The 17912-nt window shown below is 37.0% G+C and overlaps 4 protein-coding genes across 5 annotated transcripts in view; 3 read left to right on the top strand and 1 right to left on the bottom strand.

Moving 5' to 3' along the window:
* Window positions 1-20: 20 nt before the first annotated feature.
* On the bottom strand, window positions 21-8197 carry LOC131782852 (uncharacterized). The gene is made up of 8 exons (XM_059099582.2): window positions 8055-8197; window positions 5630-6482; window positions 5371-5545; window positions 4370-4628; window positions 3195-3428; window positions 2782-3033; window positions 1961-2146; window positions 21-1252 (listed from the first exon to the last, which is right to left on the bottom strand). Exons 2-8 carry the CDS (start codon window positions 6420-6422, stop codon window positions 803-805), a joined length of 2349 nt encoding a protein of 782 aa, XP_058955565.2. The 5' UTR covers window positions 6423-6482; window positions 8055-8197; the 3' UTR covers window positions 21-802.
* Window positions 8198-11947: 3750 nt separating this feature from the next.
* LOC136279516 (uncharacterized) lies at window positions 11948-13722 on the top strand. The gene is made up of 3 exons (XM_066163453.1): window positions 11948-12239; window positions 12928-12999; window positions 13647-13722. Exons 1-3 carry the CDS (start codon window positions 11950-11952, stop codon window positions 13720-13722), a joined length of 438 nt encoding a protein of 145 aa, XP_066019550.1. The 5' UTR covers window positions 11948-11949.
* Window positions 13723-13850: 128 nt separating this feature from the next.
* LOC136279515 (leucine-rich repeat protein soc-2 homolog) lies at window positions 13851-16826 on the top strand. Its single transcript, XM_066163452.1, has 7 exons — window positions 13851-13906; window positions 14235-14306; window positions 14400-14468; window positions 14745-14816; window positions 15212-15295; window positions 16487-16558; window positions 16739-16826. The coding sequence occupies exons 1-7, from the start codon at window positions 13851-13853 to the stop codon at window positions 16824-16826; spliced, it is 513 nt and encodes a 170-aa protein (XP_066019549.1).
* The window catches only part of LOC131782843 (uncharacterized), a 35038-nt gene continuing 31366 nt past the window's right edge, over window positions 14241-17912 (top strand). Inside the window, exons 1-9 of one of the 2 annotated variants that reach the window (XM_059099574.2) lie at window positions 14241-14306; window positions 14400-14468; window positions 14745-14816; window positions 15212-15295; window positions 16141-16212; window positions 16487-16558; window positions 16739-16822; window positions 17202-17279; window positions 17560-17637. In XM_059099574.2, coding sequence (XP_058955557.2) covers window positions 17209-17279; window positions 17560-17637 — 149 coding nt within the window. In that variant the 5' untranslated portion in view covers window positions 14241-14306; window positions 14400-14468; window positions 14745-14816; ... (3 more) ...; window positions 16739-16822; window positions 17202-17208. Of the gene's footprint in view, window positions 14307-14399; window positions 14469-14744; window positions 14817-15211; window positions 15296-16140; window positions 16213-16486; window positions 16559-16738; window positions 16823-17201; window positions 17280-17559; window positions 17638-17912 lie in introns of those variants that run through there. The other variant, XM_066164329.1, reaches the window with a different exon arrangement.

Genomic DNA, 17912 nt, shown 5'->3' with positions numbered 1-17912 from the left:
ACCAACGAGATTACATCTGCTTTATAAGAGTAAAAGAAATAATAATTTTTATTCGTGACAGATCTCCTTTAGTTTAACATTCCAGAAAATACAAACGAAAAACGGGCAGAAAAATGAATGAGGAGTGCTTAAAATTAATCATAGCGTACCAATACTGCTAAGATAGATCTTCACGTCAATTACTCCATCGTCTAGAATAACCGATGTTATGGCTTCTTTATTTTGACTTTAGAGCGGATTTTTGCCGATGTAACTATTGTTCTGTCACTATGAAAAATATAATGATACAACTTTCTAGTGCACAAGCCTAGCCTAACTACCCATAATCATTCGTCTCTCTTTCAAGGTTAGGATAGTGAAACAGAACATAATGTAAAGTGCTGCTAAGAACATTACAACGTACTATGTCAGTTCGTATACAAAAGCCTCGAGTATGCAAGATATAAAAAAATTAGAACTGAGCATAACGTTTGTAGATTACATTGGTTTCTCACTAAAAAATAACATTTAAGAGTGCTGTAGTAGATTTCGGGCATTTATTCTCTATTGGCTGTATCTATGCAAGAAGACAACTACACTAAGGCTGAGTCTGGTAATTCAAAATGACAGTTACTATCATGTATAGTAGTTGTATGTAGTAAAGTTTAGCTATGCTAAACGTTCTAAATTACCCGTCGTCACTTGTAAAAATATTTACCCAGGCAATTCTACTCAGAGAATTACATCTATTTTGAGTGTCCTTAAGCACGTAAGAAAGCTATGGTACGCTCACATACTCTATGATAATTGATAGTGAATTTGATCAGAAATAATGACGCCCTCTAATTGGCTCGTAAAGGTCATCCCCCACATCGTCATCGACATCGGCAGCTGGGTCGTTCACTGCAGGATTTAAAATTTCATAACATCCGGAAGCATTTTCGTTCTTCACGCATTTTACATAAGTCTCGATACTTTGCTCCAAGTAACTTAATGGCGCGGAACCCTGGGATAGCAGATGGTAGTGAAAGTCACGAAGTTTGAATTTATCTCCCAACATTTCCTTCGCGTACTCTCTGAGTTTCTTGATATGCTGTTGGCCAATCATATAGGCAGTGGCCTGGCCTGGTGCGCTTTGGTAACGAGTCACCTCCCTTAAGGCCTCACCACTTTCATCCCAAGCGAAGTCTGCGAAAAAATCTAGGGCTTTTTGGCGGGAAAATCCTTGGTAGTGCAGACCCGAGTCGACAATTAACCGTAAGGCGCGCCACACCTGTAGAGGAGCAATTTAGTTGACAATACTAGAGTCAGATGTCGTCGAAAAAGTTCATTTGGGTAGTTTATTAAACCCTCGAAAGGAAACTAAGGAAAGAGTAACAGATGCTTGGGCTTGGGTTCTTCATCTGTGGTCATCTAAACCTGATTTCAAAACCTCTTAGTGACTGGTTGTTAAATAGGATGCCTGCACACTAGCAATTTAGAGTGATCCTTATTTTGGAAAATTATTAGTAAATAATCTCCACTTTCCCTCAACCACTCGCTCAGCCTATTTTGTTTAGAGTGCGAAAATTGTCATTAGAAATCGCAATAGCCAGCAGGGTGACGTTTAGATACTTCAATTTTTTGTAAGTTTACAAGGAAAGAGAACAACCTCATTTTTTCTCTCCTTTGTTTCTTTGTTTCAGTCAAAGGGTTTTTCGTTTCTCGAGATTTTTAAACACAGATTATACAGACAACTACTTTTCTTTTCATTGAATTTCATATTAAATATGTTGCTTTAAAATTTCACAGACTTGGCCAAGCTAATTAAGAAGACACCAGTTTAGTTTAAAGTGCGAGGCATGGGCACCTTAGCAGAGTGGCTTTCGTCTACAGAGATTGAAAATCATTCAACCGAGGTAATTTCCCAAAAAGATTAATTTGAGTAAGAGTACGGTTGACAATTTCATGACGTCTGTCTCGATCTGTTATTAATACTAACCTGCCATTTCAGCATTCCATATTTCTGCAAAGGCTCATCCTTATAGACATCGGTGTCCTCGCCAATCAATGGGTTCTCAGCGTACAGACCCCAGCCCTCAGTAAAGGCAGTGTAGTAAGTTTCTTGATCAAGCCATTTGATGACTCCTCCACAACTATCCCGAAAGTGTTCCTCTAAACCTTGCACCTGAGTAAGTGACGGAAGAAGAAATTAACCTACTGACTTTGTAACTAGGTAAATAATCTCGACCCCTATACTACATTTTCTCTTCCACGTTTCTTTGATAATTTTGGCCATTACTCCGAGGCATCTAACAGTGTACGCTTAACCCTCTAAATCCCAATTAAGATCTCATTAGTAATTCCCCTTACTATCTGCCATATAACTCTTGTGATGTTAGTTCAGAGAATTTGGTGCTAGATCAACTAATAATCCCCTAATTGATATTGTTCTTTATTCTCATGGCTTGTCTATTTGATATTGTATTGATATTGTAAGGAGAAATTCTCTTTTAGTCACTGATGGGAGCTAAAGGGCTAAAAAGGGAAAATGTGTTTTCTTCCAGTGTCAAGTCCCCTTGTCTAAAATGAAGGTTTAATTTGAAATTTTTGTCGTCTGTGTCGTGGTTTATGTAGTCTGTTTCATATATAAGCGTCATAGAGTTTTTGTTAGATCTTTGTTTTTGAGATCGACTCATTTTCACGCCTTGCAGTGCTAAGAGTTTATTGTTCCTGTGGGGGTGGTGCCTGAGGTGGCTACGGGCCTTAGCTTTTACTTTTTCTAACATTAATAGTAAATCGATAATCGCAACGAGTACTAACTTGCGTGTGATGTCCAGGCCTTCCTTCGTGTGCGTTTATACTCCATTCTTCGTACCTGTTGGCAGGCTCAGATGTGAAGAAAGGTATATTGTACCGCGCGTTCTTTTTACAATCTTTACCAGCCCTATTATAATTTGCTCCTCCAGAAGGATTGAAGTCGGGAGACAGCTGTATTGGACAATTTGGCGTTGTGTGTTTTGCACCATTGAAATGAAACATATTAATCGTCTTTGGATCCAGCAGTCCCAATGCCTAATAAAAAGAAAATTCACGAATCATGAATGAGGAAATGTAAATACGCTGAGACTAACTTTTCCCTGTTAGCTTACCTCCTTACCTCCTTTGAGGGAACTTAACTAAAGACAGGTGACCGGAAAAAAAGTGAAATTTCATAGTCGAGTTTCTACACATACCATGTGGGCCTCATCAAACCAGTTTTGAAGCGCTCGCCATCTTGTGGGACAATATTTCTTCGCACCTTCGACGTTACCACACAACACATGAGCATTTTCATCAGACTCATTCTTCGGAAACTCCCCTTCTAGATAGTTCAACTCAGAAACTCTCGATTTCAGCTTCTTTCTAAACTCTTCTTTAGCTGTATCGTTATCAGTTTGTTGTGTTACCAGCCGTGCTACTTCTAGGACCTACGAGTAAATAAATGAAATAAATGTAAGTGATGATACCACGTCTCATTGTAAATACTCTAATTTGTATATTTGTTCATTTTTTTTAAAAGGCTACGTCAGAAACACTCTCAAAATTTTGATTAATTCTTGCCCCCTTCAACAGTGATGCACCAGTGACACTGACTTTCCCAATCATTCTTCATCATTACATCGCATATTATCCATGCCTCCACTCCTTTTTTGTTCTCAAGCACCCTCTCCTCGATGCTGCACCCATCGTTTATATTTTACTTTTTCAAGCTTGTCACTAACATTGGTCTCATCTGATAAACGGAAAGTGAGGTATAAACAAATTCACTCTATCGTACGCAAATTTGGAAACACCGATACGTTTTGTATTTGTGTTTTCGAAAGCAAACTTACGAGCGCCCGAGATTGTCTGGCCCCTTTGTCATTTTCATTTTTTACACGTAACATAATTCCACGTATAGGGATTTTGCTGTCAAACTCGCGTTAGTTTCTTCGAACCAACACGACGGTCAAACGTGCGGTTTGCGTAAGGGAATCAATTTTGGCCGGCCACGCACCAATTTCAAAGGAAAACATGAAAACAACAGCTGTCACAGAAAATGTTTCAAGAAAACATATGGAAATTTCACAGAAGTCTCTCATAGGACTCTAGGGCCAAGTAGGAGCTGGTAGGAGGTTTATATTCAACTAAAATTTAACTGTGGATGATGATTTTCCAGGAAAAATTCCAGGAAAATTTCACACGTGATTACCGATGACGCTTTCGAAATCTTATTAATGTGTCAGTATCATCACCTCACGTGGGGTGATGGTGGCGAGACTTTCACAATCTGCGACGAAAAGGAGAGCATTTAACACATTTGAACCAAGCAAAAAATGTTTGCAAATCATTACAATAATTTTCATAACTTTAATATTACGCTACCCACCTGAGGATAAAGTTCTTTTAACATCTTGAATCCAAGATCATTAATTTCCTTTGGGGACATGGTGTTTGTTGTAAAATATGAAACGAGTAGCTTATAAGAATCATTACCGCTGAGCCGTTCTCCTGTTGGAAGAGACCCGTTTGCTGGTCTTGACTTGTCAGCGGTATTGTTGACATACACGTAGGAGAGAGGAAGCGTGGCCAAACCGCTGGACACGTTACTGGAGACGCAATGTTGCATATGATCTTTTCTAAGATACCTAAAACGGAGATAAAACACTGAGGTAAATAAATGAAAATAAATAGACTTTAATGGCTTTCACAATTACTGGTGGACCAAGTAGTTTACATTGTGGGCCAGGAAAGAGAGAGAAACAAATACGTCAAATGAATATAAAGTGCTTGAAAGAGCTGAGCTCAGAGCGACCAAGAACAAATCCGGTGGGTAGCAGGGTGGAGGACTTGAACCCGAGACCACCAGATTTCAAGTCCAACGACCTCACCATTTGGTCCCCCCGCCTTTTGAGGTGAGATCAGTGTTTCAAATAGTCACAACTTAGCCTCACGGATGACACAGAGTAGCTGTCCATGGAAACAGCACACAGCATGTAACCCCTTGTATATACATATTAGTTATATTTCCAGGCGATCATATCAGATATCAACACTTCAGAAATTCGATCACTTTGTCTACCTTTTGAATATTAACCACAACCATTTTTTACAGTATTCTCTGGGTGTAAAAAAGATCTTATACCAAACTGACATTTGTAAAACTCTGAAGAGGTCAGAGTTTCCATGTCATCATCCTATGTGAAAAAACAAAAAACAAACACAAACACACAAACACTCTGAGCCAGATAGAAGTTTGACCTTTCTCTCTTGCGAGATGTAGCTCATAGTTTGGAAGGAGTGGATATTGTATCATGGGATAGCTAGATAGAAAGAAAAATTCACTCGGTTAAAGACTTCTTTTATGGCCAAGCACATGAATACACTTACGTGAAGAAATCTTCAATAGGTTTACCAATGTTTTCCACGAGAGAGTCTCTAAGGGACTGGTTCACGCTCTTTCCGTTCTTCTTTTCCCACGTGCTTATTTCTTCTGAATTATTCGTGAGGACCTCAAGAAACTCATATTGCAACAGACGTTTGACAAAATCTTCTTCTAAGACACCTAGTTAACATGGGAAGAAATTTAAAATATGTAAATGGACGACCCAATAACATCAAAAGCTTGGTTAACATTAAAAATTCTTACCCTTTGCCCCTTTAATTGATATTTCTCGGAAATACGATGTTAATCCGTTGATACCAGCTTTGCATTGTTCAACTGAACGTACCATTCCGACCAAAACGCCATACTCCATGTTCTTCCTGTATTGAACAAATGTTTCTTTGATTTCTCCGAATTTTTTCAGTAAATTTTCCAAGTCTTCGGTGCTGTTTGGTTTGAAGTGATAAAGACTGTTTTTCATTTCAGATCTAGTATCACACAGGGGCTGCCAACACCACAGGTTTGGACCAAGGAGAAAATCACCCGCGTAATAATTGACATCGTACGGCGTTCCAAAAATGTGTTGCAAATAGTGCTTTACCTGAGCCAAAGCCTTCCTTTCGCGTGGTTTCAATTTATGCGATTCAAAAATTATTGCATTTATTTCATCCAAAAGGGCCAGTGCTTTATCTGTAATAATCTTGATATTTTGTGGGGACGGGTCATAAGAGCGATATTTTGCTTGTATTTCTGCTGAAGACACTTTCGGCTTTGAAGAGATTTTATTTGGATGAAGCTTGTAATAGCTGTCTTGTACTTTCTGGAGGAACTTGTCCAACCCCTTGGTGATGGCCTCCTCCGAGTAGGAACATCTCTCTGTTAAGTTAAGAGATTTTCTACCCGGTGCTGAGTTAAGAGATTTTCTATTCGATGTATTGCTAGAGCCCTCGGAGCATGATGCATCACCTTTGCTTAGGAGTACGATTCCAGCGATGAGAAAAGCAAGGCCAGTAATGGCCAGAAATCCTGCTAAAACCAATAAGTAGACAACACGCATCGTCTGGCACAGCGGAACACCTCTTAGCCAAATGATGTTGAGATACACTGAAGAAACTCACTGAGTGAAATAAAAATATACAACGTGGTAATGAAAATAATTTGTGATAATTGATGAATTGACTCTGCATGCAGGCTTCCACCCATAGACACCTTCAAAAAGTAAACCATGAAAACAAAAAAAGTTCCCTCTCGTGGTCGTCTCAGTTTGGATATTTCCCGAACGGCATGCATTAAATATATGCATCACCGGCGGGAGAAACCAGTATAAACCTAAAAGGAACATCAAATTCAAGCTTATCTACTTCTTAAGGGGTAATAATTCATTACAAGCCTAGGATTTGCATTTCATGGGTCTCGCTCGGTACATTCAAATATGTATTCAACTCTAATTATCAACTTGTTAACTCGAATCATTTCGTTTGGCTTTCCTTTTATACCAAAAACTGTGAAAAATTAACAATAATAGAGGTTTATTACAAGGAAACGATAATCATTCACGGAGATAGATTATGCAGATTTGCTTCACAGATCATTTGTAGACAATGGCCAATTTATCTAGAAGCGTCTGCATGGATAACATGTTTTACACATGAAGGACGACGCACAGCCGACCCAAAAATTGCATTTCACTATAGCACAATTTATTCTCGTCTCAAACTTTAGTTATATCACATATCTCTCGAACACCGAACGCATTTACGGTCCGCTACCTTAATAAAAATTATGCAGGGTGCTGTAAGTGACTTAGGAGGTAAACAAGTGAACAATCCAAATGGCCGATTGAAACAATAATTCAGTGAGTTTGTGGTAAGCGTTTTAAGAATTTCAAGTCGTTGATCTGTTCTACATCAAACTTCCTAGCGTCTTTCAATAGTAATCGAACTGAGTTCGAGCAACGAAACCGAAAGCTGATAACTAATTCATCAACGATTACGTGACTGTGTAAGCAAATATGAAAAATCACTGTAATTTTACATCAGTCGCAACGACATCACAGTTAAACCAGCGTTTGTTTGCAACAATTTCCATTTTGTCGAGCACTGAGTTCAATAGATTCATAAGTGCTTGGAATAGACAGTCAGTGATTTTTGCGAGAAACCATGATCGGAAAACACTACGTAAAATCTTAACTTCATTAAGTCTTTCTTCTAAGCAACCGTGATCTTTCTAAAATATCGATCCAATTCTTGTGTAATTTTTTAAGGCATGCCTCTCTTAGTATCCAATTTGTATTCTTTTCTCTGTGTGAATGTGGATAAACCTATTGGTGTTTTCTTTTGTTTAATGCGATTACCGATCATATCATTTGAAAAGGGCAAGGAATGAGAAAGCTACAATAATACTAAGGAATTCTGCACAGTTCTCTCCCATGTTAGCAACTTAAAAAGACCCTTTGTTACAAATAGAATGCAAGAATGAATTTAGTGCATTATAAACCCTTAAAGATGAATCTTTCAACAGCTTTCAGTTGGAATCCGTCGCTTATGTTTTTGCTAAGTGCCACTGTTTCACTATGTTGTCCAATATCGTTACGAATCACCATACAGAATGAAGCTGGATGATGAATCAAGCTGAGCAGAAGAGGACGCAGTCGAGACCAAAAGTTAAGCACGCTGCAGTTGAAGTTTACCTTTTCGATGAGATCTTTCGTGGACTGGAATGGCGGAGAGGACAACGAATGGCAACAGCAGTAGAGTCAATGCATCCGAGACATCGGCCAGTCGCTCAAGCAGGTGGCGCGTAGAATATTCAAGTGCTAATTTGATACGACGTAAGCAGAACAATAACTCGATTGTTTCAGTGACAACTAAAATATGTCACACCACATTGTGTTATCGTAAGACCTTTTTTGGTTTAACTCGCAATTGTTGTTTGTCGCTTCGCGTCACAAACCACCGTGCATTTGATTGAAGCTAACAAATCACGAGCAAGTCGTTTAATAGACCGTGAAAGAAGGCTCTCGAGGCAAACCTCAAAAAAAAAATTATTAATTTTACGATGAAGAAACTTTGAGTTCCCGCGGCAAGATAAATTAATCCGACTGCCTTTGAAATTGAGCACAGCATATTTAATCTGACACGACAACCGATGGGTTTATTCAGCCAACATTCATGACATTGCGTCAATACTTGCAAGCCAAGTTATGCACTGTAAGTATTTGGGTTTAGCTAGTCATATGTCATTTCGGTTACTAAACGTGACAGTTGCAAGGTGCTGAAGCTCTGTTAGTACAAATATTCTCGGCCCACAACACAGCAGGTCCTCGACTGATAGAGTATGAGTGTCAGAAAATCAAATCAGTCAGTGAAGTGCAGTAGGAAAGTCGATTCATTTAATAAGGAAGGCAGCAGTTGATGATGATGATGATGAGGATTATTATTATTATTATTATTATTATTATTATTGTTGTTGTTATTATTACTATTATTCTTATATTTTTCTTTTTTTAAACGAGCGGATCTCTTTTAATATGGGTAGATTAAGAGGAAATCAACATTAATTTCTGTTCGATAAGACGCAGTTTTACTTGGGACAGACGGCTAAGTTTTCCCCTTTTATCATCTTTGGAACCCGACACAGAAAAAATAGATCGAGGAACTGCGAAAATAATTATTGAAATGGGAAGACTGAGGAGGACTCAGCCTGCAAAAATAAATGTGAATTACCCCGATTCTCACCGGGCTGAGTTCGTCAAACAATTTTCAATTCGTTATTTCACTCACTTGAATTTACCGGGAGTTTTGGATTTTACAGGCTTATTGCTACTTTTAAAAAATAAACTTGGCATATCCTGTAAAAACATTCAATTTATTTTTCATGTGTGTCATATGCAAAACAATGAGACAAGTTTATTTTTCCAATTTTTGATTTGTATTTCACCATCGCAGTCGCGTTTGCATAAGAACATTGTGCCCTAAGGGAGGCCACTTACACTATAACAATTCTACCTTTAAAAGCGTTGGGTAAAAATATTCCAAAAAAGGTTAGGATTGAACAAAAACATTTCTCAATTAACTAATTAAATGGATATTTTGACATGAAGATTCACAGAATTTCTAGAGTCCACAAAATAAACAATGTCATTTTGGCCTTTTAAAGCCAAAGATGCACTGAAATTCATGATTTTAGTTTAACCCAGGAAAAAAAGCACTGTGATCTTACATTCCAAACATGAGAAGATTTGCATACAATGAAGGAAAGTTATCTTTGGATGGGTGTCAGTAGTTTCGAGATCAAATTTTGAAGGAAAAAATGTTTAAAGTCAGCAAATTACTTTTTTAAAGACTCACACAGTTTCTTTGTGAAGAACTGACCAAGGCTAAAGTTTAAATTTTCATTTTGCTCTTTCCTGTAATCGTTTGTTCGCTCATTCCTGTGGCTTGTTTGCCTCTATATTGCGTATCATCTACTCTCTTGGTAGGAGAGAGACGATCACGAGCCTATTTCTCGAAAAGTGGCTAAAAACAGAGCCTGATGCGAATTGAGTGAAGAAGGAGGTTTAAATCGCCCGAACGGAAATATCACCACTGAACGAGCCCACATTGTCACTTGTTCTAAAATGCATCCGTCAGTCTAACTATTCACCAGTTTGAAGCAAGCTAAGTTAAGTTTTCCTATCACTTCCATATATCATTCCATTTAGGAAACTTGTAGAGAATTACACTGTATTGTCTACCTTCGCAGTTTTCAGTTTTTTGCCGATAACATTCTGATATTTATACGTTGGATGTCAGCAACCAATTTTTGTTATAAAATTGAGTGAATTGCATTTTGTATGGTTCCATTTCAAGTTTTAGGGATTAAACCAAATTCCCCACTATGTTTATGTAATACTTTCACTTGTGATTCATAAATACAGAAGTAAGTGAGGCGGGCATGTAATTATATGGTTAGAAATCCGCAAGAGAGCAGAGGAAATTAAATTGTGCTGGAATGGTTAATATTTGACTTATTTTGTGTTGACCTAAATTTCCCAATCTGCTACCTCTGTTTACTCATGTTGACAGCTCTCCTGAGGTCAACAATAGAAACATGAAAGGTCTATTATAAGCCTACGATCCAAGAACATCTTTGGCAACCAAAAAATCTCACTATGTTTACTATATACATCAAGCTTTTCTATTTCCGTTGAAGGACATTTTTATCATTGCCACAATGCTCGGCGCTTTTACGTTCCCGTTGATTTTATTCACAGTTATCGTATTGGTTTTGAATTCAACCGAATCCATCCCGTACCACGGTTCGCAAAGATTTTTTGGTTATGATTACTGGACGCGCCGGTATCCGTCCTTGGATTACTCAGATTGGAATGGCTTCTGGAATAATCACTACAGTGGTCGGACTCAGTATAAGCGAGCTTCCTCTGAGACGGCGGTACAAGAATGCACGGGCTGTCAATGTGATGATTTCAAGCAAGAGCTTAGGTGTTTTGGTAGCCCTGGTAAATTGTAAGTACACTTTGTTGTCTATTATTCTATTGTGTTTTTAGCCATTCGGTGAGTTTATTTAATTAACCCTAACCTTTTACAGATGAAATGCTCGTGAACAGCACAGCATTTTGTAGTGAATAGCAGAAAATAGCGTCAAGATTTCTAACTTCAGTTGTTTGCCGACATACTAGGAAACTGTGGCTACACTTGTTAAATTACCAAACGTTTATTTCAGAGCCCTAAAAGCTTGGACGGCAAGAAAATTTCAGACTTGCAAATCTAATCAGTATCAATGGAAAATTATGCGTTGAAATTTTAAAGGTCATGTTTGCTGACAGTGCTCTACTTCTCTGCGAACCCGTCCGGGCCTTAGAGAAACAAAGATATGAGTTTCTGTTGTGAATAAAAATTGAACATTCGATTTTAAAAGACATTATGTAAGTTGACAGTGCTTACTTAGGTATTTGCTCAGCATGCATCGCGGATCGAGGGGAAGGAAAACCCGATAGCAGAACAGAGCAATTTAAGTCAATGTAGGAGCAACAAATTCAGTTTTTTGAGACCTCCCTCGCACCATTTTGCCTATTTCCCTCTTGCCTCTCAAACAATTGCTAGGTACCTGATTTCAAGTTTATTAATCAGTTAAGTTAATGAATTGATCTGATAAATAATGTTGAAGACAACAATTCAGACGTGCCTGACTTTATCGCGACAAAATACTGCAGTTGGAGTTCTTGGACGTATTGGTTAATTCAGCAACTTACTAGAAACTATTCTTTTCTCCATCATTTCTTTTTTTCATTAATAATGCTCTTGTGCGCTTTCAAAACACGCTGTCGGGTTAAGCAAACAGATCACTACTCTTTAACATACCCTCAGGTCTACTCATCTGCAATATTTGCGGAGTGCTTTTCGTTTGTTCAAGACATGACATTTCGATGAATTGTAAAAGAATTCCAACTTTCCCTAAAAGTCACTGACCTACGCGATTGCGGAATCTTAGACGTTGGACGAGAAAAAGCACTAGGAATGTCGCTATCAACACGGGATAATTTTCATCAAGTTGTTTTGGACACAATGTCGTGTCCTCCAACGATGAAATCGCTACATAAAATATTCATTTTATTGCCCATTTTATTTCCTAATCTTGTTGTGTCGGTGCCCACTCATGGGACACAGACATTCCTCGGTTATTCATATTGGACGCAAAGATATCCCTCGTTGGGATACCCTCCCGATTGGGAGGGACTTTGGAATAATTTTAACGATGGGAGAAAAGGGTATCAACGAGAATATTCAGAAACCAGAGGTACAGGAAAATGTCTTAATTGTCTTTGCGACGAAGTAACAGAAGAGCTTGATTGTCCGGAGTCACTGAAAAAACTGTGAGTCGACCATTCTGTCATCATCTTTTTCAAAGTTTTTTTCCTTTCCTCATTCTTATGATACAGAGTTCTGGCGCTCAGTAATCACGTATCAATGCCTTTAACGCATCCAGTTAAGGCCATGTGGCCATGAGTCTACGAAACGCACGCATTTGGTAAATTTGATTTCAAGAAGTATAGAAAAGTATTAAATGAATTAATGATTTGCAAAAATATTTATAACTGGAAGTTTACAGCATTTTACACTCGCGTTGCTATAACGTTACGATGAAATACGTTGTTTCTGCATTAAATATCGTTCCCCTACTTTTCTAGAGGTCATTCTCTACATAATATTATGATATCGCTCTGAAATCTAGGCTGAAACGTATCACATTATTAAATAACCCTGTAAGAATATCTATGAAACATTCGTTAGTCATCCAGTTAATATCAGAATGCACGTGTTCATTATTGCTCCGGCAGGAGGCTCTAAAACACGATTTCATCTAAATTTAATTTTTGACCATTACTGATAATTATAGATTAGTTTTTGCTTGGTAACTATGCGTATTTAAAGATGATCCTTCATGTTTCATTTATAGCTTTCAAATTACCTCTGGCGTGCCTTAGTGTTAATTACCATAGTAAGGCGAACGAAAATTTATAGCTTACATTAACACGTTCTTAAATTTCTGTTTCGTTACAGGACTGTATACGTACGAAACAGAGTCATAAGAGTTGTTAGGAATGGTCAGTTACCAAGGAAATTGAAGGAAATGTAAGAAGTATTTTTAGAGAGACACGAAAAAAACTTAAGTATGCGAAAGTGGCATATTAAATTTAGGAAGCACGCTCAGATGTTGGAATAAATTTCACAAAACGAATTTTCAATGATGAGGCGATGATTAAGAAGTCGTGGTTCTTACTGCGTCATTCCTTTGTTTTCTTGTAGACACTATACTTTCACATGTCTCTTACCACCCACAGTAGGAGTATAACCAGCCAACTCTCAGGGAAGCCTGACGAAATGCTGCAGAATAACCTGCAAATGTCTAGAGTTCCATCGGGGGGGAGAGACCATAATCTTAGTCGCTTTATGCCACTTCGCTTGTTTTAAGGATGGCCCTCCTTTGTTCGAATAGTCTATATGGTGCAGGTTGAATTATAGATTTTAAACGGAATATTTGGCCTTATTGCCAACCTTTTTGCCAACATATTTAATTTAACCAAAGTATAAGAACTATGATTAACAAACATTTCTGTGTTTTAAATTTCCGAGGCAATATCCTTATCATGGAAATTTTTAAAAAAATTGTCGAATCGTTTTCTCGGAAATTGTACGCAAGCTTTATATCAGACTCATTGTATCCACAGAAACATATGCCAAAATACTAAAGAGAAAATTTATCATTTCTTTTTGCGTAGCAAAATCTTTAATTCTCAGCTGAAAGACATCGAAGAAGAAGCATTTCACAACTTGACGGAACTTCAAGAATTGTAAGTGTTTGTATCCATGAAACTTAGCAAATTCATAGGAGGTAAGAGAAATTAGTAGAGTACAGACTGCGGGAAGATGAAAATGTAATTCATGTCTTTTCCATTGTATATGTATGTAACAGGAATCTGGCTATGAATAACCTCAACGATTTTCCGGACTTGTCCACCAACACAGCCTTGCGAGAGCTGTAAGTGTAACTCATTTGAAGTGTGGGGTGTTGTATTGAGGCTTGTGCCTTTCTTCAGTCATTAAATTCATATGCTTGTTTATTCCTTGGTTGTTTCGTGTAATCTAATAGAATGATTTTTCCTTTCAACTATTTCTTTACTCATTTATGTATTCATTCCTTCAGTAACCTGTTGATATGTTAGCCATTCTTAAACGTTTGTTTTTTTTGCTGATATCAATTGGATATCATGCTGAGAACGTTTTTTTGTTTTGTTTTTTTTGTTTTTTGTTTTCATTCTATTCAGAGATTCATTATTCTAATTAATTTTAAATGAATCACATTTCAGAGATTTATATCAGAACAAGATAAGGCTTTGGCGCCACAATTACACTGCTTTGCCCAAGAATTTAGAGAAGATGTAAGTTTACATAGTTTGTTGAATTTGAAAAGACATCCACTGTACTTTTTCTAATTCCATATGATTGTATTTCCTTACTTCTTCATCTTGCAGAATTCTCATTGACAACGAGTTTGACTGGATCCCTGAAAAGTGGTTTGATCTGCCAAATTTGAAATACATGTGAGAAAGTTGAGTTGTCCTCTCTGTCAGCATGGATCTCGATTCTTTATAATGTTCCTGTTGCCGTTATTGTCTTTTCATGTAGTTTAGTCCTCCTTCAGCAGGATATGGCCATTTCTGAATTTTTGTCCTCTGTTTCTGTTACTATGTAACAGAATTCCACATACTATGCTGTTAAGATATTGTTCTAGTCACTATGATTTGGAGTGTAATGATAATAGCTCGCAATTGATATGTGTTTGCTTGATTTTCTGTCCTTTCTTCTTTCTGCCTCAGAGCTCTGAGTAAGAACAAGTTAAAACGGTTTCCAGGAGCTGCTTTTATCAACTGTAGATCTTTGGAATACCTGTGAGTAAGGTTTCTAAAACACATTATTTCTATTGACTATTTTTCCACCGCTATCAAAGTACGACCTATTTACACATTTCAACATTTCTGTAGTGGCAAATTGTGTAGACGTGTAACCTATAACTTTATAGCAACAAGAAGAAAGAAAAGTCGTTTCCTACAACCGGTGACATATTTTAAGTGCGTTTGTTTGTCTCTTGGATTGTTTCTTTGCTTTCCTCGTAACAGAAGTAGTATAGGGACTTACCACCAGCTTGCATGCGCGAAAAAGTGTCAAATTTTGACCCAAATTAAGAGTCCAACAAACAAAATAAGTGAGGAGAGCAGACCATTTTCCCCTAGTTTTGTTTTCTGACTGGCAAGTTTTATGCTATTTTTATTGTTTTATCTTGAAGATCCGTTGACTACAACGAAATAACGTCAATCACATGTCCCAATCTGCAACCATTTTATGGAAATAATTCTCAGCTTCTACATTTGTAAGTAATCTACTGAAAAAATTTTTCCGCTTTATCTATCTATCCATCTATCTTTCTACCTTTCTATCTTTCGATCTTTCTATCTTTCGATCTTTCGATCTATCTATCTGTCTACCTATCTATCCATCTTTCTACCTATCTGTATTTCTATCCTTCTATCTCTCTATCTATCTATTTATCTATCCATTTATCCATCTTTCCATCTATCTATTTATCTACTTATTTATCTATCTATATATATCTATCTATCTATCTATCTGTCTATCTATCTAGCTATATTTCTACCTATCTATATATCCATCTGTTTATCTATCTATGTATGTTTCTATCCTTCTAGCTTACTATCTATCTATCTATCTTTCTATCTATTTATCTATTCATTTCTCCATCTTTCTATCATTATTTTCCTCTATCTTTCTATCAATATATCTATCTATTTTTCTATCTATCTATATTTCTATTTTTCTATCTATCTTTCTATCTATCTATTTATTTCTGTTTCCATTTATCCATCTTTCTAACTATCTTCTTCTCTATCTATCTATCTATCTTTCTATCTTTTTATCTTAGTATTTATCTATCTATCCATCTATCTTTCTATTTATTTATTTATCTATCTATATATCTCTCTATATTTCTATCTTTCCATCTTTTTATCTAACTATTTACATATCTATCTTTCTATCTATCCATTTATTCATCTTTCCATCCATTTTTTTCTCTGTCTTTCTGTCAATCTATCCATCTATCTAATTTTGCGAGTTCAGACATACATGACTAAGCGCACGCGCATTTCCTAATATATTACAGACGGAAAAGTATCAAAGGCCATTAATTTATTTCAGGAACTTGAGCAATAATGCTATAAGCAGCATAGCCCCAGAGGCTCTACAGCATCTGATTCATCTGCAAGTTCTGTAAGTAAATAGTTACCTGAGATTAGGCGGAATGAGAAAAGAAGGTTTGTGAAAAGGCTCTACAGCGTCTGATTAATCTGCAGGTACTAGGCAGAATAGGACAGGAAGGCTTGTGAAAGATACAATTAAGTTAGACCTTCTGAGATACGATAAAACGTTTTGAGTAGTTGCCGTTTGGCTCTTTTTGTATTAACCAAACTGAAACAAAAGATCGTGTATCTGATGCAAATGTTGAAAGTTACGAGTTTGATCTATTTGTTTTTTTGTCTGTCAGGGAATTACATGATAATGACTTGGAACTTATTGGTCCGAAGGTTTTCTACAATATACCAGAGCTACTGCATCTGTGAGTTCAGTTTATTCTATTGAGACTAAAACATGTGTATGTAAAGCAATAGAGCAATAAATCATAAGGAGAGATTGACTTAAAATACAACAATAAGAACACGCTTTATAGTTGCTTTGTTTTTGTTTTTTGGTTGGTCATTTTTCGAAACAGTTGATGTCTATTTTGCTTGCCTTACAGAGACCTATTGGGCAACAAGCTAGAGACCATCGCTGGACAAGGATTTAGCCCTGCGTTCCAGGATCTTCCCAAACTAAAATGCTTGTGAGTTTAACGAACCCCTATCCGTTAACACGCATGGAAAACTCGACACAGAGATAGTTGTCATCCGATTTGTAACCTGACTAGGATAGCCCTTGATAACGTTCTTAATTTGAAAACAAATTAAAAATCTTATTGAAGTGGTGGATGTAACAAGTGCCTTATTTAGTGACCCACAGCCTTTCAAATGCCAAGCCTTACGAGGTTATCAAAGTTTAAGTTTACAGCCAACAGTTTAATCATTAACGTAAAGGTGTATCTTCTTCATATTGCATTAAATGAAGATTTGATTTCATTCGACGTTGCTGTCCAAATTGTCTTAAGGCGATGGCTAATGTTGGTGAGGTTGCTTATTGTTTCTTTTCCCTTTTTTTTCTTCCAGGGTGCTAATGGGACAGGATCCCAAAACACGTCACGTGATGTTTAACTCATTTGTCAATCTACCTGCTTTGGAAGACTTGTAAGTATATCTTGCATCTTTACAAATATTAAGTTGATAATTCTCGAAATATTCTGTGTTCTGAAACCTGGAAAGCGACGATATACCGTTTAATTTTCCTTTCGTTCACATTCATTTTTTTTTTGCTCTTTTGTTTCTTTACCTTTAATCGTGTTTTATTGTTGCCCTTTTTTGTTTGCTGAGGACGCCACTAAACGAAACAAAAACTGAAAAACAGGAAACCAAAGTCTTAAGCCAGTGTTGTAAAAAAGGTGAATAAAATGTTTATTTTTTCTCGTAGATGGCTGAACAACAACGGATTTCGAACATTTCCACATCCATCACTATCCTACGAGTTAAGACCTGCTTTAAAGTTTCTGTAAGTGTTCACGTTGTCATTAAAAAACATTTTGAAGGAGTCTGTTGAGAAAAATGATCAATAAATTGTTACCGGACCGATGGCGTAAAAAGTACCGCGTTTTGATTCCTTGGAGCTGGGCTTAAGACAAACTTTGTTATATTTTATAAAGGTGGCACGTTTCTAAGGAAACTGTGTTTCTACATATGCAAGGCGGTATAGCAAGATAATTTGGTTTTATCAACTGAGTTGATAATGTAAATTGGCCACCCAAGGAGTTTCTATAGCTGATGTTT

The sequence above is a fragment of the Pocillopora verrucosa genome, chromosome 3, assembly GCF_036669915.1.
Source record: "Pocillopora verrucosa isolate sample1 chromosome 3, ASM3666991v2, whole genome shotgun sequence".
NCBI lineage: Eukaryota > Metazoa > Cnidaria > Anthozoa > Scleractinia > Pocilloporidae > Pocillopora > Pocillopora verrucosa.
This window is presented reverse-complemented; position numbering and strand designations above follow the sequence as displayed.

What these genes read in the sequence shown, in the direction of transcription:
- LOC131782852 (XM_059099582.2), bottom strand. Translation starts at nt 6,422, where the DNA reads ATGCGTGTTGTCTACTTATTGGTTTTAGCAGGATTTCTGGCCATTACT. An exon ending in ATCAATTAAAGGGGCAAAGG is followed by an intron (nt 5,546 to 5,629) that starts GTAAGAATTTTT and finishes CATGTTAACTAG; the next exon opens with GTGTCTTAGAAGAAGATTTT. An exon ending in ATGGAATGCTGAAATGGCAG is followed by an intron (nt 1,253 to 1,960) that starts GTTAGTATTAAT and finishes GCTCCTCTACAG; the next exon opens with GTGTGGCGCGCCTTACGGTT.
- LOC136279516 (XM_066163453.1), top strand. Translation starts at nt 11,950, where the DNA reads ATGAAATCGCTACATAAAATATTCATTTTATTGCCCATTTTATTTCCT. An exon ending in CCGGAGTCACTGAAAAAACT is followed by an intron (nt 12,240 to 12,927) that starts GTGAGTCGACCA and finishes GTTTCGTTACAG; the next exon opens with GACTGTATACGTACGAAACA. An exon ending in CCAAGGAAATTGAAGGAAAT is followed by an intron (nt 13,000 to 13,646) that starts GTAAGAAGTATT and finishes CTTTTTGCGTAG; the next exon opens with CAAAATCTTTAATTCTCAGC.
- LOC136279515 (XM_066163452.1), top strand. Translation starts at nt 13,851, where the DNA reads ATGAATAACCTCAACGATTTTCCGGACTTGTCCACCAACACAGCCTTG. An exon ending in AACACAGCCTTGCGAGAGCT is followed by an intron (nt 13,907 to 14,234) that starts GTAAGTGTAACT and finishes ATCACATTTCAG; the next exon opens with AGATTTATATCAGAACAAGA. An exon ending in CCCAAGAATTTAGAGAAGAT is followed by an intron (nt 14,307 to 14,399) that starts GTAAGTTTACAT and finishes TTCATCTTGCAG; the next exon opens with AATTCTCATTGACAACGAGT.